The sequence below is a fragment of the Mustela putorius genome, unplaced genomic scaffold (assembly GCF_011764305.1).
Source record: "Mustela putorius furo isolate JIRA1106 unplaced genomic scaffold, ASM1176430v1.1 tig00003853_pilon_pilon_pilon, whole genome shotgun sequence".
Classification (NCBI taxonomy): domain Eukaryota; kingdom Metazoa; phylum Chordata; class Mammalia; order Carnivora; family Mustelidae; genus Mustela; species Mustela putorius.
Window position 1 is genome coordinate 22,873,165 of NW_025422005.1, and position 23,653 is coordinate 22,896,817.

General features: G+C 45.9%; 1 protein-coding gene and 2 non-coding genes across 22 annotated transcripts in view; all 3 read right to left on the reverse strand.

The window, feature by feature from the left end:
- Positions 1-7,316: 7,316 nt before the first annotated feature.
- PUM1 (pumilio RNA binding family member 1) overlaps positions 7,317-23,653 on the reverse strand; it is a 136,613-nt gene continuing 120,276 nt past the window's right edge. For 14 of the 20 annotated variants that reach the window (XM_004740962.3, XM_045064087.1, XM_045064081.1 and 11 more), the window contains 6 exons: positions 23,452-23,586; positions 20,118-20,255; positions 17,561-17,686; positions 16,150-16,271; positions 11,133-11,325; positions 7,317-7,869 (listed from right to left, as the gene is read on the reverse strand). In XM_004740962.3, the coding sequence (XP_004741019.1) occupies positions 7,738-7,869; positions 11,133-11,325; positions 16,150-16,271; positions 17,561-17,686; positions 20,118-20,255; positions 23,452-23,586 (846 nt within the window). In that variant the 3' untranslated portion in view covers positions 7,317-7,737. Of the gene's footprint in view, positions 7,870-11,132; positions 11,326-13,045; positions 15,172-16,149; positions 16,272-17,560; positions 17,687-20,117; positions 20,256-23,451; positions 23,587-23,653 lie in introns of those variants that run through there. The other 6 variants (XM_013046740.2, XM_004740958.3, XM_045064086.1 and 3 more) reach the window with 3 other exon arrangements.
- Positions 10,262-10,346, reverse strand: LOC123387437. Its single transcript, XR_006601889.1, has one exon. It is a non-coding gene; the product is annotated as a small nucleolar RNA SNORD103/SNORD85 (small nucleolar RNA).
- LOC123387438 lies at positions 22,436-22,520 on the reverse strand. Its single transcript, XR_006601890.1, has one exon. It is a non-coding gene; the product is annotated as a small nucleolar RNA SNORD103/SNORD85 (small nucleolar RNA).

Here is a 23,653-nt window from a genome sequence, read left to right on the forward strand (position 1 = left end):
ACTATGGGCCTAGCCCTGTGCCAAGTGTCTAAAGGGAGGACCAAGACCCACAGAGGTCGCACAGGACCTGTGGAGCTAGGGTCATAAAAAGGCTTAGAAGGGGAAAAACAAAAACAAAAACAAAAACGGCTTAAAGGTTTTAGTTGTTGAAGTTTGGAGCAGAAACCAGGGAGGTGGCCCCATAAAGTGGCGCCAGGGCCTCTGGTCATATTAACAGAGACATGGGCCTGCCCCCGTCAGCCCCGCCCACCTGACCTCATGCCATCCCCGTGAAGGACGCAGTACTGGGTGACCAGGCCAGTGACAGTTGGCTCAGAGAGGTCAGTGATGTGGCAGAGAGGAGACCCAGTGAGTCAAAGGCAACACTGGGGCCTTTGAGCCGAATTCACTCGACCATACATGGAGTCACACCTAACCAGAGTGAGGGACTAGCCCTGTACCCAGGAGAAGCTGGGCACAGAGGGGGAAGAGGGGAAGCTTGATTTTAGGGCAGATGCCAGTCTGGGTGAGACTCCATTCCTGAGCCCCTCAAGTCAGGGGACATCCCCCCCCACCCCCGCCGCTCTGGCCCCCCCTCACCAAGCCCTCACCTTGGAGCCTGGAACCCTCTGGTCTCTATAATACTTTCTTTAGGCAGCAGCACCCTCGTGTGGCTAAAGCTGGGAACTACATGAAGTCCCTTTCCTGAACCAAAGGCCGCCTCGCCAGCTTCTGAAACCGACTCAGAGCCAGGGAAAGACAGAAGACAGCTATTCCTGGGGCTAACGGAAGGTGATAAGAGCAAGACAGCATGGATAGAGCCCTGGACTTAGGGTCAGGAAACTTCAGACCAAATCCTTACCTGGTTATTGATTCATTCGTTTTTATGGGGGGATCTCAAACTCCTCATCTGTGTAATGGGCTGATAACGTCCATTCACCTTTACCCCCAAGGCTTTCATGAGCATCAAGGAATTACCAATATGGATTCACTCTGTCAACTGTAAAGCACTGTGACCAGAAGAAGGCCATTATATAAACGTGTTGAAGGGACTCTGGAAGAGAAGCTCGAGAACGCAGCCATCTAGCTGGTGGCAGCCCCGGATACCACATCCTGGAGCAGAACTGGTGGGCAGTCAAATGCAGAGGTGAACAGGCGCCCAGGATAGAAGCTCGATCCTGCTGTACTGAGAATACTACAGAACTCTCATGAAAGAGATGGAGGCAGACACAAAGAAATCGAAAACATTCCACGCTCATGGATTGGAGGAACAAATATTGTTAAAATGTCTATGCTACCTAGAGCAATCTACCCGTTCACTGCAATCTCTGTCAAACAGAAAATGGAACAAATAATCCTAAAATTTGTACGGAACCAGAAAGACCCTGAATAGCCAGAGGAATGTTGAAGAAGAAACCAAAACTGATGGCATCACTAGTACAGACTTCAGGCTCTATTACAAAGCTGTCATCATCAAGACAGTGTGGTACTGGCACAAAAACAGACACGTAGATTAATGGAACAGAATACAGAGCCCAGAAATGGAACCTCAACTCTATGGCCAACTAATCTTCGACAACACAGGAAAGAATGTCCAGTGGAAAAAAGACAGTCTCTTCAACAAATAGTGTTGGGAAAATTGGACAGCCACACGCAGAAGCATGAAACTGGACCATTTCCTTACACCATGCACAAAAAAGGACTCAAAATGGATGAAAGACCTAAATGTGAGATAAGAATCCATCAAAATCCTTGAGGAGAACACAGGCAGCAACCTCTTTGACCTCAGCTACAACAACTTCTTCCTAGACACATCACCAAAGGCAAGAGAAGCAAGGGCGAAAACGAGCTATTGGGACTTCTTCATCAAGTTAAAAAGCTTTTGCACAGGGGCACCTGGGTGGCTCAGTCGTTAAGCATCTGCCTTTGGCTTAGCTCGTGATCCCAGGGTTCTGGTATTGAGCCCTCCCTGCTGAGCAGGGAGCTTGCTTCTCTCTCTCTCACTCCCCCTTCTTGTGTTCCCTCTTTCGCCGTGTCTCTGTCAAAGAAATAAATAAAACCCTGAATAAAAAATAAAAAAAAAATTCCAGCTCTCAAAAATATGAATTAAAGAAAAAGAAAAGCTTTTGCACAGCAAAGGAAACAGTCAACAAAACCAAAAGACAACCGACAGAATGGGAGATCTTTGCAAACAACATATCAGATAAAGGGCTAGTATCCAAAATCTATAAAGAACTTATCCAACTCAACACCTAAAGAATGAATAATCCAGTCAAGAAATGGGCAGAAGACATGGACAGATATTTCTGCAAAGAAGACATCCAGTGGCCAAGAGACACTTGAAAAAGTGCTTAACAACACTTGGCATCAGGAAAATACAAATCAAAACCACAATGAGATATCACCTCACACCAGTCAGAATGGCTAAAATCAACCAGTCAGGAAATAACAGATGCTGGCGAGGATGCAGAGAAAGGGGAACCCTCCTACACTGTTGGTGGGAATGCAAGCTGGTGCAGCTGCTCTGGAAAACAGTATGGAGGTTCCTCAAAAAGTTGAAAATAGAGCTACCCTATGACCCAGCAATCGCACTACTGGGTCTTTACCCTAAAGATGCAAATGTAGCGATCCGAAGGGGCACCTGCTCCCGAATGTTTATAGCAGCAATGTCCACAATAGCCAATCTATGAAAAGAGCCCAGATCTCCACCGACAGATGAAAGGATAAAGAAAATGTGGTGTTTGCATACAATGGAATATTATGCAGCCATCAAAAGATGAAATCTTGACATTTGCAACAACATGGATGGAACTAGAAGGTATTATGCTGAGTGAAATAAGTCAATCGGAGAAAGACAATTATATGATCTCACTGATATGTGGAATCTGAGAAACAAGGCAGAGGATTATAGGGGAAGGGAGGAAAAAAATGAAACAAGGTGAAACCAGGAAGGGAGATAAACCATCAGTGACTCTTAATCTCAGGAAACAAACTGAGGGTTGCTGGAGGGGAACGGGTAGGAAGGATGGGGTGGCTGGGTGATGGACATTGGGGAAGGGTATGTGCTATGGTGAGTGCTGTGAATTGTGTAAGACTGATGATTCACAGATCTGTACCCCTGAAACAAATAATACATGTTAATAATTAAAAAAAAATTAAGAATATAAGACACTAAAATGATACCACTAATTTTTTTTTTTAAGATTTTGTTTATTTATTTGACAGACAGAGATCACAAGTAGGCAGAGAGAGAGGAGGGGAAGCAGGGTCCCTGCTGAGCAGAGAGCCCGATGCGGGGCTCGATCCCAGGACTCTGGGATCATGACCTGAGCCAAAGGCAGAGGCTTAACCCACTGAGCCACCCCGATACCACTAATTTTTATAGCTAGTACTTACACAGTACTAGCTGTAGCTGCTTTACACGTTTTAATGCATTTAGTCCTCACAACTACCTTGCAAGTACCCTTATGCCCATTTTACAGATGAATACTGACTGTTGCATTTGCCAGCGGCACGCAGTCTGTCCATTTTGCAGGAGTTTAGGAGCACGTAAAGGGCACAGACAGCTGAGTCAGTCAGGGAGGACTCCATGAAGTCCTTCCATGGCCCTAGAAGGAAAGTAACGTGGGCCCTGGATAAGCCCACTTGGGTGGGAAAGGGTGGTGAGGGCCTTGCAGGCGGAACAGAGGTTACCCAATGAAGAGGTGGAAAATACGAGCATTTGTTCAGGGTGGTTACAGACTATGAGATGAGTACATATTATGTGTTATATTATTTTCTGTACCTTTGTACACCTTAGAAATAATTATTAATTAATAAAAATTAAAAATATTTTAGTCACTGTTCTGGAGAAATGACATTTTCCTTCCCTGAGTCTTTGACTTAGGCAGTATATATCTATAAAACATTTGCTGGTTGGAAGAATTAGTAAATGTTAGTTTCTCTTTAAGCGTTAGTTTTTAAATTCTAAAGAAAAAAAGAACAGAACAGAAACTCCCTCCTGCAGAGGGAGGGGTCTGCCCCATGATGCACCAAGGAAACTAGGCTCGGGACCCCAAAAGAATTGCCTCAGATCCCAGGACTGGGGCGAGGACCTGACAGCTGGTTCACAGCAAGTGACCTTGTACGTGACGGTCAAGGTTGTCGGCTTCACCAAAGCCCACATGCAGATGCCGGAGGAGTGAAGCCAAAGGTAGAACATGGCCTGTCACCACCGTTCACGACGCTCAACTACGTGAGCTCACATACTCCCCACAGCCGACCTTTGATACGTAGCTTCTGTGACTTCTCTCGCTTTGCACAGAAGGAAACTTGGCCTCAAGAGATGACACGGGATCAGAGGGACTGAGCCCCATGTGTGTCGGACTGAAACACGTCCCCAGGCCTTCAAGACCCAGGCTTGAACAAGGGAGGGTCATCACATCACCCACCGCGTTGTCTTGCTTGCTACCACTAAGAAACACCAAGACGAAACATTTCATAAAATGCCACGAGGAAAAGGGCAAGAGAAGGAAGCACGGAGCGTGAACATGAAGAGCCCAGGTGGGAAGGAAGAAACCCGTCCCGTGAGCAGATGCCGGGTCCGTGCCCTGGACACGCGTCCACCAAGAGTACCAGCTCACGCAGCTCCGGCGGGGCCTCCGATCTCATGGAAGAGGGAAAGGGGGGGCTCCGACAGGTCACGCTGCCGGCCTAAGGCCACGAAGAGGGTGGGTGGGCACCCGGGAAAGAGAACTCCCGGCCTCCAGCTCTGGCTACTCTGTGCCCTGCCCCCGCGAGGGTCCCGCACCCAGAAGCGCTCCGCAGTCAAGGCTGGAAATGAGACCGCTGCCCCTGTATGTGTTCACGCCTTCAGTTTCCAGGGAGGAACTTCGTTTCAGATGAAGTAACACCCTCAAGCACAGTGAGTGGAGGGAGCCGGCTTTGAACCTGGTCCGATTCCAGAGCCATGACACCCGGGAGTCGCAAGGTGGGGACAGAGGGCGATGGCCTCTAGCGTGCAGTCTCTGGTGGGCCCATGAGGACTACCAGAGAGAGGAACCTTGGGAAGGGCTGGATTTCAGCTCAGGTCCTGGGCTCAAAACCTGCCTTAGCTCCGCTTCCTTTCCCTCCCTTCATTCCCAGGGCCAGGACCCGCTACTGACAGTCCCTTACCTGTGGGAGGGGTCAGGGCAAAGCTCCTATGACTGGCCCTGGGGCTCTGATTGCAGTCATGAGGTCGTGCGGGCTCCCACCTGGCCTCCCTGGCTGAAGCTATCCTGGAGCTGCCAACACCGACCCGTGTCCGTGGGGCAAAGGTGGCGAAACGTGAGCGTCCCCAGACATAGGTGGCAGGCCAGCCTCCGCGAGCTAGAGCCTCCCATATTAAAACACCGCCCCCAGTCTGAGGGTGATGAGCAAGATGAGCAAGCTAGGCTCCTGGGCCAGCCGGGGCCAGGACTCCACGTGTGAACATGGTGGGGCAGGATGAGGGCAGCAGCAGCCTAAACTGAGGAAAGGGAAGGGGCCTCGGGAGGGGAGACTGAGACAGACCGCACAGCAGTCGGGGATGCCTTAATGGTCGCCCACCTCCAAAGACGAGGTGCTCCAGTGCACGCTGGAGCTGGGAAACATCTGCAATTGACTGGATTCGAACCCAGACCCCAGGCTCACAAGGCAGAAAAGGCCGGAAAGAGCAAATGAAGAGCATCCAACTGGGTCTCGCCACAGGGCACTGGTTTTTGGAGGACGCTCCCTGCGACTGATGGGCACACACCCTGGGCCCAGGGAGGCAGACGATCTGATTTTTCAATTGAAGTTGGAAATCTGGACTAATAGTCTTGCTTTTGAAAGCACTAAGCAGGCTAAAGCCAACATCTGTGGGTCAAAATGGATTCCAGAGCTTTCGTTCCGCCATCCCAGCCATATTCCAATCCCACCCTGCCCTCCCGCCAACAAAAACCAAACAAGCAGGAGAAAGGCACAAAGAAGGAAAGGGCTGTCCTGGGACACGAATGTTAAGGGGGAGAGGAGGAGTTAACACAGAAGCACAAATTCAGATTCCAAAGTTCTGTATTTTTCAAAATAAAGATCACACATTGTTTAGAGACAATCTACACAAGAGTTACAAAAAATAGTTGCCCAGGCATAAGCATACACAGGTTTGTTAATTATACACATATGGTTACAAGTGTGCTTGCAAAAAAGTTCATTGGAAATATACACAAGGCTCTGGAAATGTACACCGTGTAGTGTTACAATTCTATATTCAAACAAGGAAAATTGACAGTATGTTACATTCACTTACAAGTAGACAAAATGCAAAATACAGTTCATCTTCTGTACAAAAAGGAAGGGCAATTCACACTTTACAAGGTGAGAGGGGCTCTGATTGTAAGGAAAGCTAGGGCAGGGCTGAACTTTGCACGTTCTTATGACTGTCACAAAATAAGCAAAACATTACTTTTTTAGGATAAAAAAAAACACTAGTGTGAACTGAATCATCTTCAATAACATTTAGAAAGGATCTTGCTACTGTGGGACTAGGTGACAAATAAAACCAAGCTATTTTTTTCCTTTTTAAACATTTAACTAGGCTGTATAAAGAACATTTATTCCTTCAAAAGAAAAAAAATTTACTTCTGGTTGAAATTACAATTTACAATATACAACACTATATGCTACGACCATAAAAGGTGTGAATATACACTGAATGCACAGGGCTGGCTAATTCTCTTTTCTTACCAAAAAACGTGTTTATGTTGATTCAAACTTCTCCACATTTACATTACAGGTATACAAATGTACAATTGTACAATCCAAAGTATGTTCGACTACTAGGGTACATTATAGATACAGATTAGACATCAAAACAAGAAAATACTACAAATTTGTATATATGCAAAGTCTACACCAAGTATACACTATATATTTATAGAAGCAAGACCAAAAGCAGAGTTGGATTTTTTTTTTCTCATGCTAAATAATCAGATTTTGCCTTTCAATGTTAACAGAAAAAAATCCAGTAGGCAGTAAACAAATACACCCGCCCGGCCTTGAAAGACATCTTAGGAGCTTACATCTCCTCCTCACAAAACAGACTACACATCTCCTTCAGCATAATAGTCTCCAAAAAAGGCGATTTTTCAAAGCTTCATAAACTTAATGTCATAAACTGAAGCTTTAGCAACTCTAAAACAATTTTCATTATATATATATATATATGTATATATATATATGCTTTATAAACAGTGTTATATGCCAGTTTGGGGTCATTTAACAAAATTCAAATTTCTCAGGCTTTTTTGTTTTTGTTTTTGTTTTTTACTAAAATGAGGAGGTGGGGAAGAGCTATTTGCAAAATTTGCCGGCAAGGCAAAATGGGTTAAAAACTTTTTTCTTTTTTTTTTTTTTTTAACTTTTTTTGTTAAACCAACCACCCTGAAAGTTTCCACACGCGTAATATAGATACAACATGAACAAAATGTGTGGCCTCCCATGTACATTGGTCACCTATGTACAAGTACCCTATACACCAGTAAAACAACAGGGCAATTAGTCAATTAAAAAAAATAATTAGTACATGTTATGTGTAATAAAATTAAACAAATTTACAAAGGCTTTTCCACTTGTGGATCTGATTCCATTTTTTGGAGGAGCGGGTAATCCTGGAGCAACCATTCACCCATTTCAGCTTCTCTGCGCGAACACTTCTGGTTGCTGGTTGGATTCGCCAGTGGGCCAGTGAGGTCAGTGGGAATGAGGGACAGGGCGACTGCCTCAGATAATACCATTAGGGGGGCCGCAGATGGGCCCTAAGTCAACGCCATTCTTCATGTAGTACTTCTCCAGCTTGGCCAGGATGTGCTTGCCGTAGGTGTACTTGCGCAGAGTGGCGATGTGGGGCCGGATCTGGGGAGGAAGCACAGTGTTACTCTGGCCCGCAAGCCGGCCGCGAGCTGCCAGGCACCGAAGCGTGCACACAAGCCTGTGAGCCCGCCAGGCGACACCTTCCCCCCCAGTTCAGTCAAAGCCCCGCCACTCAACAGCCACAGGAAGTGAGCTGAGTGTGTGAGGGAGGAGCCCTACTCTGTGAGGGGATACCAGGGCTCCGGAGGCAGCTGCCACAGACCACTTCCACGTCGGTCCATGGAGCACGTGCGTCCTCACAGGCGCCCACACCGTCACTGTAGGGCAGCCGCTGGACATACTTTCAGCCCCGTTGGTCCCCTCGAGGCACCTCAGCTCCCCTCAGCAGTGGAGCGGTGCGGGTGGGGGTTGTTCTTTCTAGGCACCACAGGACCCCGTCCTCTGGTTCACAGAGGATCCTGGAGAATGACTGACAACAATAAAATGGCTAGTGTGAGCTGCCTGGGTGACTCAGCTGGTTAAGCAGCTGCCTTGGGGATCAAGTCCTGCATCAGGCTCCCAGCTCCATGGGGAGTCTGCTTCTTCCTCTGACTTCCCTCTTCTCATGCTCTTGCTTTCTCTCAAATAAAAATAAATAAAATCTTTAAAAGAAAAAAAAAATTTTAAATAAATAAATAAAATGACTAGTGTGAGCCCATATGGCAGGTGTGCTCATCCCCATTCTACAGATGCACCCCAGAGGCCCAGCTAAGTGGTGTGTCCAGCACCAGCCAGCTACCCGGGCAGGCCCTGAGTCCCACAGCGGTGACTCTTCTACCAACTCCGCGCCAGTCTGGCCCCCTCCCCCTCTTGTACCCGGGTTCAGCTCACTTTCTTCTGTTCTCCAGCCCCTGGGTGGGTCCCCATGGAGTACCCTAGACACGAGAGGGGCTTCCTCGCTGGAGCCCCCTTCTCTGCCGGGAGGCTCACGCAGCTTTCTCCGGGCCCGGGCTGGGGCGTGGAGCGCGCCACCCCAAGGTTCCACCAACAGCGGAGGACAGTGCGTACCAGCCTGCTCCCCACCCGGACGCGCACTTGCACACTCAAACACACTGGCCACCTACACCAGGGCACGTGGCCCCACTGAGAGCTCCATGCAGGCCACGATTTCTGTCTAGTCGGCCAGGTCCTCACAGCAAGGAAGTCCCAAGTAGCTCTAGAAACCACTGCTGCACCACAGGACACAGGCCCACAGCAGCTACCATGTTCTCACCTACAAGCCCGCGTGGGGAACCGTTAACAGCCCTGGGTCCAATTCCGAGCTGTGTGGCCCACAGCACTCGCCTCACAGCTCTGTAAAAAGAATGTGTGGTAATGCTATGCTGCTGTCTGGGGGGTAGTGAGGACGACAGACATCGCCGGGGTCTCTGGCATCAGAATGTGAAGTTCAGGACCCCCTGGCTTTTTGGTGGCCCTCCTTTTAGAAACACTAATGACATTTACATTCAATTCTTTCACCTCTCTGTCCCCGGGACTGGTGACTGCTAAACCCAGCCACTGAAGTCTGATCCTTCTCCTTTCCCAGACAAGACACTAATGACCCTCGTGCTCATGCACATGCACCACTGTTCAACTCCACTTTTTACTTATTTGGTGGGAGATGGAAGGAAATCAACCTGCCCCCGTCTCCTCTTGCTGGAAAGGACACTGCCAGGCAGTGAAAGCTGGAAAACTCAGGTTTTGGGGCCTGTGGGACTCTTCTTCCCCTTTCAACTCCCTCCATCAGCCAACTGCTAAGCCCTGTTCTGTCCACTTGTCTTCAGTCCCAGAACCACTACCCACCTCCTGGCTTTAAAGCCGCCCATCCGGCTTCCTCGCTGCCTCCTCCCCTGCTGCCTGCCCTACTCTAGGTTAGTCATCAGCCAGGACAATCACATGAAACACAAATGTGACCTGGCCTTGCAAGCCCGCCCCCACCCAGGGACAGGCCTGACCTCTCCAGATACATGGTCTTGTCTCCTGCTCCTAAGCCTTCATGTTCCATGTTCCCTCTGCCTGGAAGGGTTCAGGGCTTTATTCAAATGTCACTCTCTGGGGGAGCCTTCTCCCACATTAGAAAACCCTGACACATGCCTGCACGGCCCTGCCCCACACCTCCGCAGCACGACTGCAGCTCTCCGCGTGGGGTACTGTCGTCTCACGGACGCCGGAGCCCTGCTGAGAGGAGGGCTCGCTCTGAGTCTGCACGTGAGCACTTGTCAAAGGCAGGACTGAATGCACGGACAGGCTTAAAACTTCTATAGGACTCCAGGATGGCCTCTGCCCTCCCCAGCGTCTGGACACACGCATCTGCGAGCCTCACAGCTGGAAGGACTCTGGACTCCCCCAGCCTTCGGGGACCATTGCCAACACCACTGCAGTGCTGTGTTTTGAACTGGAGGTGGTGGGAGCCTCGTCTGGCTCAGAACTTGAGTCCATAACAAAGATTCTCATTACCGAACTTTGTTCTCAGTGAGGGCAAGCGGCTCATCATCGCCAGACCGTGCCCAACACCTCCCCTGAGAAGGGCAGAGGGAGTCCAGAGCCCAAACACCAAGGGTTCGGGTCGGGAGCAGCTGGGGCTTGCGGCGCTGCCTGGCACAAACACAGCGGCAGCGTGGGAGGGAGGCTGGCTGGACCGGCCCTGTGACTGTTCCAGAAGCCATGGGTGGCTTCAGGTGCATTCGGTGTCCAGCTGGTGTCGGCCCCACACACGGCACCTAACAGCTCGGATCTCTGTCTCTCCTCCTCACTCTCCCTCAGCCTGGACTTCCCCTCCCGCAGAGCCTCCCGAGAAGCCTCGAGCACGTGCTCTCACGGGCTCACCAGCGCTTTGCACAGTTCTTCCCCACACAGTGCTCTGTGGGCAGCACCAATCTCATCATGTCCGTGCTGGTGCCTGGCACAGAGCAGGAACAAGGCCAGGCACTGGGCAGATACACTCTCAGTGCAAGGTGGTGGAATGAATGAGAGAAAAGGCAGGCAAGCAGGCTGATTTGTTGGACTGAGAAACTGGTCTCCTAGGAGCAGAAAACCATGCCTTGAGGACCACGGAGGGAAATCCCTCACAAGGATGGGAGTTTCAGACTCTTTCACACTAGTGAGCTACTAAAACATGAGGAGAGTGGCCACTGTAGATAAAAGGAAACAGAAGCACAGCATGAGACCTAGACCAGTGACAAACGCCACAAAAAGCAGCAAGCTGTCTACTTTTATTTGCATTTCAGAAATGTCCAAGAACCTCAGGCCTTATAGACTTTGAGTGAGATCTGCCCACCCTGGCCTACCTTATGCATGACAATTTTCCGCTGGGCTGGCTCGGCCACATCGATCATCTTCTGGACCACGTAGTTGGCATACTGGTCCTTCATCATGGTGTATAAGGCACTGTGGGGACCGTCATTCATGGTGCATACCTCATCGATAAGCACAGCGCGCTCCGTACGGGAGGCATGAGTGACACACTTCTCCACAACATTGCTGTAAGGAGACAAATCCAGGGACAACTCTTAGAACAAAGACCTTGCTGGGCTGTGTCTGTCTGGCCTCTGTCCTGACTCAGTCAGCACCACAAGAGAGCCTGACATTTGGGGAAGATCTGGTTCTATGAGTGTGCCCTCTGTCATTTGTGGCTGCCAGTGTGAATGGTGGCTAAGACTAGGCCCAACCTTCTCACAGCTGAGGGAACAGCCCAGGTAAGTGAAGCAACTCACATACAAGGCTCACGTCTGCTTAGTAAGTTGTACTTGTTAAGGATTATAATTTCAACACACAACCAAAATCCACAAATCCTCTCCTTTCTGAGTGTACAGAGGTCGGGAACAAGCCTCCCTTATGTCGCTATCTCTAGTGCCAACCACAGAGCGGGACACCCGGAGAGGAGGCCCTGCACACTTAGTCAAGAAAGGTGTGCACGGGAACCACAGCGCTCATTTCAACAGCCTCCTGCTGCGTCTTCAGAGTCTAAGAACAAGAGTCCCCCTATAGGTCTGCCAGCATCTCTGAACCTGGCACAGTTCTGTCCTCTTGGGAAAGGAAAACAGGAATTGGCTATACTAAATGCGGGGGGGGGGGGGGGGGGGGGCAGAAGGGGCAATTAAATTACACACGCCTGTGCTCATGGGTATTTGCCATCTCGGAGTGATTAAAAACCAATACTACTATGCATCTGTGGCTCTGTGGGTACAAGGAAGTCGTGTGATGTCAAAGAACAATACATATTATTTGTATTTTTATCACTGGAATCAATACCCAGCAGAGAGGACATCTGGTGGGTCAATGCGCAGTTGAACGCTGAAGGCTTTCAGAGAGTTCACGCCTGGGGGAAGAGCTGCTCTGGGTCACAGAACTCTCACAGAGAAAAAGAACTTAAGAGCCCAGACCTAGCTAATGCAGGAAGCTCTTTCCTCTGTGACAGTCCTTAAATATGGCCATTTAGCATTATCTCATAACCTGGAAGTAATTACTTTCTAGGGCAACCTATCGTATGGGCGAATGGCTCTATGAAACATTCTTCTTTATATACTGAAACAAAACATCCTCTCCCCTAAAATTTCACCCATTCGACTTAATTTTGCTCTCAGGGACTGAAAAAGGACATAAATGCCTACTTCGTGAGTACCTTAGGGCAGGGACTCTGTCTTACTCCTTCCAGAGCCCAGCCCTCTGGATATCTGAATAGTCCAGTAACTATCACCAGAGTAAGTCCCTAATCTGCAAGTTCTTACACGGTAAGAGGATGCTGTTCCACAGAGCTCTTGGTGTTAGCTCATTGCGCACAGTGAGCTTTAATTTGGAAAACAAAATTCTCCGGGCGCCTGGGTGGCTCAGTTGGTTGAGTGTCCGGCTCTCGGTTTCAGATCAGGCTGTGATCTCAGGGTTGTGGGATTGGGCCCTGCCCTCGGCCCTTGGGATTCTCTGCTTCTCCCCATCCCCGTTATGTGCAAGCTTTCTCTTTGTTTCTCAAATAAACAGATCAGAAAGAAAAAAAATTCTCAAGCTAAAATGTTAAGAACTACCATCCTATTGATCACTTCTTCAACCTTTCTTAACATACAGTGTCTGGGGCACCTGGGTAGCTCAGTCATTAAGCCTCTGCCTCCAGCTCGGGTCATGATCCCAGGGTCCTGGGATAGAGCCCTACATCAGGCTCCCTGTTCAGGGGGAAGTCTGCTTCTCTACCTCCCACTCCCCCTGCTTGTGTTCTCTCACTGTCTTTCTCTATCAAATACATAAAATCTTTAAAAACAAAAAACAAAAAAAAAGAGCGAGCGAGTGAGCGAGCAATACACAGTGTCAAGTCTGGTGAACTGATCAATCAGGTCTAATTAAGCCAACAGCCTCCCCTCTTTTTGAAACAGCATCACAGAGAAACTTCTTTGCCCACCTTTCTTCTACAGCACTATGCTACTACAGTACTGCTCTAGTGTGACTCAAAGTGTGGTACTTTGGAAGTTATCTCCTAATAGCCACCAGCTCCTCCCTCAGCCAAAAAGGGACTTAAGATATTACTGATCCTGCTCAGAGAGCACAAAGCCTGTCATGATCTCCAAATGCTCAGGCAAAGAATTCAGCAGTTTTCAGGACTGCTTAGCTGAACCATACCTTCATCCAGTCCAGGCCTGCCTCCCCTACAAACTGGTCGGGATTAGAACAGGACACTCATTCTTCTGGGTAGAGGACTCAATCCTCAACACTGACCTGTCTTCCAAGAAAGCAAGCAGGTAACTCAGCTACCACCATGGGTTCCCACTTGGCCAAAGACTTCCACCTTAATATATGATCAAGTGTTGTGTCTTTAAAGTTTATTTTAGGCATTCTGAAACTACAGTTCCCAGCCCATTTGTGGGTGGTGAGATCAACTTAGTGATTTGTGACCAGCTTTTTCTTTTAAAAAAAAAAAACAAAAACAAAAACAAACAAACAACAAAAAAAAACAGAACAGTAGGTATTAGAATTAATCATGGACAACACAGTTTCAGTTATACGTGTATGCGTGTGCCTGCACGTGCAAAATCAATGAAACTTTTACTTTTTATTCTGGGTCACCATCAAAACTGTAGGAAAGTCACTAATCTATTTTATTTCTACTTATCTCAAGTGTATCAGCTCTTTCTTGTGTTATCTCTAATCTGTTGTTGTTAAGGCCACGTGGTGAATTCTATCTCAGAGGACTTATTTTTCTATTCCAGAATTTCCATTTTGTTCTTTTTATACCAAAGCTTCTAATTCTCTACTAACATCTTTTCATTCATTACGATTGTTATCTTCCTTTACATCTTTCACTATAATTAAAATAGGTGCTTTAAAATCATTCTCTACTAATTCCAACATCGGGGTGGTCTGGAACTAGTTGGGAGTTGTTTCTTTTTCTGTTTCTTCTTTTTTTCTTGACTATATGTCTTATCACAATTTTCTGCTTTCTAGACAATGAATGATATGCAGGAGAAACGGAGTTCTGTTACATTCCCCCAAGGATATTACTCTCCCCATTCCTTTATTTAGTACAGTAACTTGGCTGAACTGCAACGGCAAGCTTCTCCCACACAAGAGGGATCTCAGTTCAGTTCTTTGAGCCTTCGCTGGCCTGCCTCAAGTTTGTGCCGTTACATGTGGGTCAGGAGTCAAGCAGATATTTGGGAAATTAAATGTGGGCCTTCCCCTCCCTGGTTCTCTTACTTTCTGGAATTTCTGCCCTGTCACTCTGTCACTCTCATTGCCACGGCTGCCCCTAACTCTGCCTTCTGGGGACACTGGAGATTTTTTAATCCAACTTTAGAAGCCCAGAGCAGAACAGGAACTGCCTACAGGCTAAAAGCCAATTAAAACTGGGAAATTTCCTGATTATTATAGTCAATGATACTGTATCACAAAACATCGTTAAGAGACTAGACCTTTTTTTTTTTTTAAGAGACTAGATCTTAATGGTGTTCTCAACACACACAAAAATAATTATATGACATGATAAAGGTGTTAGCTAATGCTACTGCAGTAATCATACTGCAGTATATGAATGTATCAAACCAACACACCATGTATGCCAAACTTACATAATAACATAATTACACAATTACATAATTGACAAACTTATCTGTCAATTATATCTCGATACAATGCAATACAAAAAGAAAAATCTAAAGGGGAAGGGGGGGAGGAACAGGGTGATTTCCCCAGTGCAATTATGTCCTTCCAAGTCATCAATAAGCCTCCCCTCCCCTCCCCTCCCCCAAACCCTTCTGGTATCTACCTGTTCTTGGCCACTCTCTTAAACGGCTTAATGCCTTCAGGAAGATTTTTGGCATTTTGTCCACAATTTATAGTCGTTATCTGTGGGAGGATTAGGCCCAAAGCAGCTACTCAGTCATTACCAGACCACACACAAGTCTACTGTAATATTAATTAATACTTATACCTAAGAGTGAGATATTAAATACAATGAAAAAAAAAGTAAATAGATGATAGTGACCCAAGGAAGAATTCTAAGAGATTCTGCCCCTAAGTCCCTGGTCCTGCCAAATGTTTTTTTAAAAAAAAAGGCAAATCAGGATCACAGAGACCCTGAACTGGTCAGGATACTGAGACACTGGATCAAAGAGTGTTTTTACTTCTCTTCTCTTTCCATGCCGCAGTGTTATAAAATTACAAAACTTAGAGACAAGCAATTTAAAAAGATCAAGACTGTAGAGTCATACCTGCTTGGCAGTGTATCCTAAAAACCAAAGAAAAATATTCCCAAAATACAAACTACTATACTACATACTGTAGGATACACACATTCCACTTAGACCATACCACTAATCCCTTGGGAGGGCCATCAATTTCTCCTCCAACCACTGTTAATAGTAAGTCACCTAAAACATTTTTCACAATCGGGGGATAACTAGCCCATTTTATTCTTGACCTCACACAGTATGAAGACTGGAAAAGAGACTCTAAGAATACTGTTTATGTAGATACAGTATATGCTGCCTCTTCATTTTGGCACCAGAGAGGAAACTGAGTAAAGAATATTTCACAATTCTGAAAAAATAAGTTAATAAAATGTCTAGTTCACCACAGTGTAAGATTTAAGTTCTTTAGAAACATAATGCTCAGATTTCACAGTGGAGTGAGGAGACATTAAGGGACCTGCTTTATTTTATACTTTATAATAGAACCATTGGACTTTTTAAGCTGTGTATACCTGGAGAAAAAGAAACATGTAAAAAAAGAAGAGAATGAAAATTCACTCCTTCTCTCTAGCCTTGAAATACTATTTTATCGTCTTCTCTGGAAAATGGAGTCCATGTGATTCAAAGCACACACCTTGCAAATTTGTGCTGACTCAATACAAGTACATTGCCTCGGATTTCTGCTACAATTTTACTTTTATCTTCAGGACGACCATGCTCCAATACATGCTGGATTACATAATTTCCATATTGATCCTGTTCGAGAAACAACAGAAAAAAAATTTATGCAAAAGTGAGTTCTGTGAATTACCTAAATCCTTACATCTAATCACCACCTACCTTCCTTCCTACAGCACCACGATGGTTTACCTGAATAATAACGAATACTTAAGAACTTTAAAAAATAAACAGGGAGTGACAAATTTTTCCTTATCATTACAAAAGAGGAATATTTACCAGATTATGGACTATTTCTCTATATATTTATGCCCAAAGGTCCTATTTAAGTTCTTCCTTTATTAGCTACTAGGCCCAAAAGAGTAGGCCTCCTCTCCTTTAAAAACAAAACAAAACTAGGGTGTCTGGGTGGCTAAGTTGATTGGACAACTGCTTTTGGCTCAGGTCATGATCCTGGAATCCGAGGGTCGAATCCCACATCGGGCTCCAAGCTCCACGGGGAGTCTGCTTCTCCCTCTGAACTTCTCCCCTCTTATGCTCTCTCTCAAATAAATAAAATCTTAAGAAAAAAAAAAAAAAAAGAAAAAAGAAAGGAAGGCATAGCTGGGAGTAAAGAGCTATTTTTCTCTCAAACAGAAGTTTACCTCTAAGAAAAATGGGAAACAATGTTTATGTCCAACAAAACAGACAATACTTAATTAAATAACATCACAAGCATACGATAGATATATTCACTCATCTAAGGTTAAAAGTATTGGAGAAAATAAATGTACAAATTTATACTTTTAAAAACAAGTGCAAAGCCCAAATGTGTTTGCTTCTGGATGGCAGGATTATGGATGATTTCTTTTGTTCTTACTTTCTGTGCTCCCAATTTTTTTCCACAATGAGGATGTAATACATTTATAACATCACACCTCCCACCAAAACAAACAACAAACTCCCAACAAAAGTGCTGCTTCAGTACAACACTACACTTAGAAAGTGTTCTCTTGGTTATTGTGATGGCGGAGAAATGTTTAATGGCAAAAGAAACGAAACTACCAAAGCTAAAAAGAAGCCACCTAATCCACTTAGTTCAGTTGCAATGATGAAGCTGAGACCAAGAGAGGTTAAATGGCCTGTCCATGGCAGAAGGCTGGCAGGCAGCGCCCTCCACTCCAAGGCCAGGGCTCTCTTCTTCAACCATATTCAAAAAGCACAAACCAGGACGGTATAAATGAGAACCTGCTCCAAAGCCAATGGGCATTTTAAACACATTAACATTGACTCTTCTGGAACGGATACCTGTGCTGAGAAAACACACAAGGTCTGGGCCTGCACGAGCCCACAGGTGTTTGCAGTTACTCTACTGGCAACTCCACTACCTGCACAAGCTGCTCTGTGTGCTGGTGAAGCTCCTCTAAGACAGGGAGTGTCTGCTCAGGGAGACAGTGCTCCAGGATCCTCTGAATCACTCGGCAGCCGTAAGGGTGCGTGGACAAAGCAAATACCTAGGACAGACAACACAAACAACAAAGCCAAGAATGACAGTTGCCACTTTTGATGCCTCGGCGTCATTCATATCCATTATTCCGTTAATCTTCCCAAAGACAGAGAGAAAGTGAGCGATGAGTATTCCCAGCATCCGGAAGAGAGCTCTGCAGCTCCCAGAGGTTTCTACAGTGTGCCTGCCACCACACAGACAGTAACTGACAAAGCCAGGACAGTATGTTCCAGTCTAACTCAGAAGGCCAAATTACAAATGTGGCACATTCGAGTTCTCGCTACAAATAATGAGGTGTGTAAACCCATTTCATAACTATCCTAGGAATTTAGAGATGTACATAAATTCAGAGCTGAAAAGGACTTTTCCAAGAAGCCTAGAATGGACAGAGAATTAATCGAAGTCACAAAACACACTTTGTTAAGAGTCCACGGTGTCGAAGAACAGGGTTAACAAGAGAAAAAGAAAGGGCTGGGATCAAATCCTAAATGCTTTCACTTAACCACATTGCAAATCTTCTAAATTTAATTAGGGTGTTTTCCAGCAATAAGTAAGAAAAGCTTCTTCCTCTTTTCTTGGGTCTGGAGGAGATAAGAACACAGGCTTCAGCTCTGGACCACCCACTCTCAATTCTGGCATTCCTAGCAAGAATGACATGGAGTAACCTGCACTCAAGTCTGTCATTAAGAATAATCACAGGGGGCACCTGGATGGGTCATTTGGTTGAGCGTCTGACTCTTGGTTTCAGCCCAGGTCATGATCTCATGGATCTGCTTGAGGATTCTCTCCCTCTGCCCTTCCCCCCGTGTGCTTACTTGCTCTCTATCTCAAATTAATAAACAAATCTTAAAAAAAAAAAAAATCATCACAGGAATAATAAGAATAACAAGAGCTCACACTTACTAGACACTGGCCAAGTGTCAGCGCATTAAGTGCTTTTCATGTGGTTTTTAATGCATAGCTGTATGTGTACAACTGTGTTAACTTCCACAGTATAAAGTATGGTCCTGCTCTGTTTTATAAAAATGTTAAAAACTGGGCACCTGGGTGGCTCAGTCACTAAGCGTCTGCCTTCGGCTCAGGTCAAGATCCCAGGGCCTTGGGATCGAGCCCAGCATCGGGATCCCCGCTCAGTGGGAAGCCTGCTTCCCCCTCTCCTACTCCTTCTGCTTGTGTTCCCTCCCTCACTGTCTATCTCTGTCAAATAAACAAAATCTTTAAAGAAATTTTTTTTTTAATGCTAAAAACTCACAGTCTATAATGAATTAACTTATTTCACTCAACATTATGTTTGAAGTATTTACTTCTACTGTGGAGCTTCTGCTGGGCAAGTACCTGATTTGTTACTTTAATATTCGTCTAACCCTGCGCTGACAGACATCTAGATCATTCAGTCTTTCCTAGGAGAATAAGGCTGCTTTCAATATGTTGAAGTTATGTCTCCCAGTATCCACCTAGGCTAGGAATGCCTGGTAACAGGAAATACGTGTGCTGAACTTTGAAGGATGTCGCAAAATGATTTTCCAAATGGCTGTGCTAATGTCTATTCCCACTAACAGTGATCAGATCCCACAGTTTTGCCAGGACACAGCGGCCGACCAACAGGGGAACAGTGGTCTATTACCTGTACCCTTATTCTGCATCTTCCTGATTACTAATGGAATCATTCTGTCTTCTGTCTACTGGCAATTTGTGTTTCTTTTTGTCTGTTAGTGCTTGTGGTCATTTTTGCACTAATTTGTATGGTAGTCTTTGATTATAGGAGTTGATTATATATTTGTTATTAATTCTTCAGCAATTTCATCTTGAAAATATTCTCTCCCTTTTGGCAGCTTAGTCATTTTACTTTCCTTGTTGTCTATTTTGATAAATGTTAAGTCCTTATTTTTAAAGTAAACAGATCTGCTCTTTTTTCATTAACTCAGAAAACCCAAACAACCCCCCAGTTAACCCCTTCAATCTCCTTACCGCTGCCATAACTGAGCAAACCCCAAAGACTAAACAACTCTAAAATCCCATTTCAGTCTCAGCTTAGTGGTACACATGACTGCACGTGAAAATCTGCTTGGTATTTACCATGTTTTCCCTTTTAAAAACAAAAACAAAAAACAATTTCACAGACCCAAGGAGGTGTGTGTTTTATTCTTTGTTCCACGTAGCTCAGGAGGGTGTGAAGACGATGTTTTAGGGAAGAGAAATTAATGATAATAGCCAATTAAGGGGCAATTCTGGAAAAATGATGTAAGAAAATATCAGCTCTACCTGGAAGCTGATGCTAAGAGCACAGAGGTTCTTATGACATACAGGTAAACAGGACAAACAAGAGGCTATCTCTGGTGGTGTGGCCATGTGGGGACAGCCCCCTAATGCTACCTTCTTCTCTGGGCGTAGAGACACCCAAACACTTGTTTCCTTTGTTTCTTTCTTAAGTCACTTACCTGCCCCTTAAATGCATCAATGATAAACTGCAAAGACTGGGGCTGCACACATTCGATGCATTTCTGAACCACGTGATTACCATTCTGGTCTTTCACACACTTCAGGACGTGGCCATCTAGCTCCCGAACCATCTCGTTCTATTAGAAGACAAGGAAAGAAAAGCACCACCAGAATCACAGCAAGCCGAACACCCGGACAATGAACAGTCTTCTTATCCAACACAAAGCACTAGGCAGGGAATCTATGATGATGAAGTAGAACCACATAGTTATGGCACCATGACAACAACACAGCAGCTCCAAATGAGGACAGCAGTGTTTCCATGGATTAGCAAACTTCCTGTAACAGTAACCTGGGTTTTAAAAAAGTTCTCTAACTTGCAAAAAACCTCAGAGACTTTTTCAAAATGGAGACATCTGTAGAAAGCAATCTATATGATATACACGATACTAGAGAAGTTCACATATAATTGATCATGTTCTTAACATGATAACCCTGTAAAGCTGTAAAGTACATGTTATTAATAATGAGAAGAGTTGATCTACAGCTAACTATAGGCTAGACATATCTGTAAGTGCTTAATGTGTTATGACTCAGTGAATCCTCGTAACAATCCTATGACCTGGACACTACTATAGATGAGGAAACCAAGGCACAAATTCTTTGACTTGCTAAAATCACAGACCTATACTGCCAAGATGCAAACCCAAGTGATCTGGTACCTGTGTGGCAAAATAATGTGGGTGAGGAAAGCACCTGTCAGTCAGCTATATATTATCCTGCACATACCCTCCACATACATATATGAGGGAGGTGACGGAGACTGAGAGAGGGAGTAAGTAACCAGTGCGGCCAAGAATGCAGATAGCCACTGACCCAGATTCTAACCCAGGTCTGGAACTCCAACGTGATCTTTCCACCAGGCCAGTGACAGCTAGGACAGCAGGGACAATACTGCCTGGGAATACAGAAGACCAGACATGGAGCTGGCCAAGTGCATGAAGCTTGTGCATTTATTCAGGGAATACAGGAAAAGACCAGATACTGGTGCTGTGGGAGTGCGAGACTGACCGTGCGAGTGTGTGCAAGCAGGGTAAGAGTGGAGATGACAAGGGTATAGGAAACAAGACATTGAGATTTTCACAGAATCCCTTCCTTGATGCGGAATATCCGCACAATGGCTGGGCTCTGGCACCTGCTGCCCAATCTCTTTGCTGTATCCCATCCCTGTCTATTCGCTCCCTTGTACTGAATATGTATTTATGGAAGAAACTACAAGCCATTCCACAATGGTGACATTCATGAGAAGAACATCTTAAACCTCTGAGATGTGGACTATGACAAAGCAACTAAGAGATTATCCCATTAAAGAAATTCAGGATTATAATACCAAGGACTAAAAAAGCTGAAGGCAACAAACTCAGGAAAGTTTCCTAAAGCAATTAATCAAATGTCAGGAAAACATTTATTCTGGAAATATAATTATGGGACTGTTAAGTGGAGAATGCAGAATATATAAACAGAAAGACTGGAACATTTTTAATCAAAATAAAGGGGAGGTGGCTTCCTTGCGTATGTTCTGGAGCCCAAAGAGGTTAAAAATCCCACTGGAGAGGAGTTAATTTCACTGAAAATAATACACTTCCATCTAGAAAACAGTAAAATACCCATAACAGGAAGAATCATACCAGGCCCCGAACAAGGTAGACAAAGAAACCAGACCAGGAAAAAATACACAGGAATGTGGGATAGAAAAGCACACCTCAGGAAGAGAGAAAGGAAGTGAAAAACTACTACAGCACAGCCGTCTAATCAGAAAAGAGCAAACAGTAAAATCTGAAAAAATGGAGACTAAATCAACAATTTAAGACAGAGGCAAAGACTGAGAGAAACTAATATTCCTCTTGCTTTTCTGAGCAAGTAAGCATTATAGTCAAAAAAAGGAAGAAACTTCCATGTTCAAAAGAAACGAGAAAATCTAAGAGGAAAAAATTCAACTGCGAAGTTTTCATCCATGAAAAATCCATGGAAAATGAAAACGGATAACCATCTGAGCATTAGGGGAAGAAGAGCAGCGGCTCTGGCCGTGCTTCTGACTCCTCACATGGTGCTGGTGTCGCCACGCCGGGCCGCTGCGCTGCCAGTGCGGAGCGCTGATGAACCCCGCGGTCTCGAAACACGCTGCCCTCCCCAGCGTCTTGACACGCGCATCTGCGAGCCTCACAGCTGGAAGGACTCTGGACTCCCCCAGCCTTCGGAGACCATTGCCAACACCACTGCAGTGCTGTGTTTTGAACTGGAGGCGGTGGGGGCCTCGTCTGGCTCAGAACTTGAGTCCATAACAAAGATTCTCATTACCGAACTTTGTTCTCAGTGAGGGCAAGCGGCTCATCATCGCCAGACCGTGCCCAACACCTCCCCTGAGAAGGGCAGAGGGAGTCCAGAGCCTAAACACCGAGGGTTCAGGTCGGGAGCAGCTGGGGCTCGCGGCGCTGCCTGGCACAAACACAGCGGCAGCGTGCCTGCCCGTGTGTGCTTTGTTTCCCGAGCCCAGGGGGCTGCGTGGGAGGGAGGCTGGCTGGACCGGCCCTGCGACTGTTCCAGAAGCCATGGGTGGCTTCAGGTGCATTCGGTGTCCGGCTGGTGTCGGCCTCACACATGGCACCTAACAGCTCGGATCTCTGTCTCTCCTCCTCACTCCCCCTCAGCCTGGACTTCCCCTCCCGCAGAGCCTCCCGAGAAGCCTCGAGCACGTGCTCTCACGGGCTCACCAGTGCTTTCCATGGCTTTTCCCCACACAGTGCTCTGTGGGCAGCGACCAATCTTCGTGCTGGCACAGAGTGGGCACCAGGCACAGAGTGGGCACCAGAGTGCCTGGCACAGAGTGAGCACCGGGCCAGGCACTGGGCAGACACTCTCTCGGTGCAAGGTGTTGGAATGAATAAGGAAGAAGTGGAGGAAAATTGTAAGTGGGCGAGATCACCTAAGTTTGATTTGTAGGAGTGGTCAGGTCTAGCATTTTAGCCTGCTTTAATTCTTGTCATACAAAACACCCACCTGTAAAATTGTACTTACTAGACTGGCCAATGAGAAAAGTGTTTAAAATCAACAGCTTTAACATAAGACACTCGATCTACTGTAAATTTACACATTTAATTGCACAGTTCATGCGTGCCATGCACAGAAAGGCAGACACAAGCACCCCCCCCAAAAAAAAACAAAAACAAAAACACTACCATACAAGAAAACTAAAGACTGACAAATTTACAGGTTCACTACATGTGCCATGGAGAAACATCGAACACCAAGAGAAAAGTTAAAGGGGAAACTTACAATTACCTGCTGGTCTGAGGGAATAAATTCAAGAGCTTTCTGGATAACACGGCAGCCATACATCTGCAGTGCCAGTGACAGGACATGGCCTCGAATGCGTTCTGCCAAAGCCAGCTTCTGTTCAAGGCTGCCAAACTAGACACAGTGTGTGGGTGAATACCATTACTTAGGTAGTAGGAAAGAAACCAGAGAAAGCAAAGCA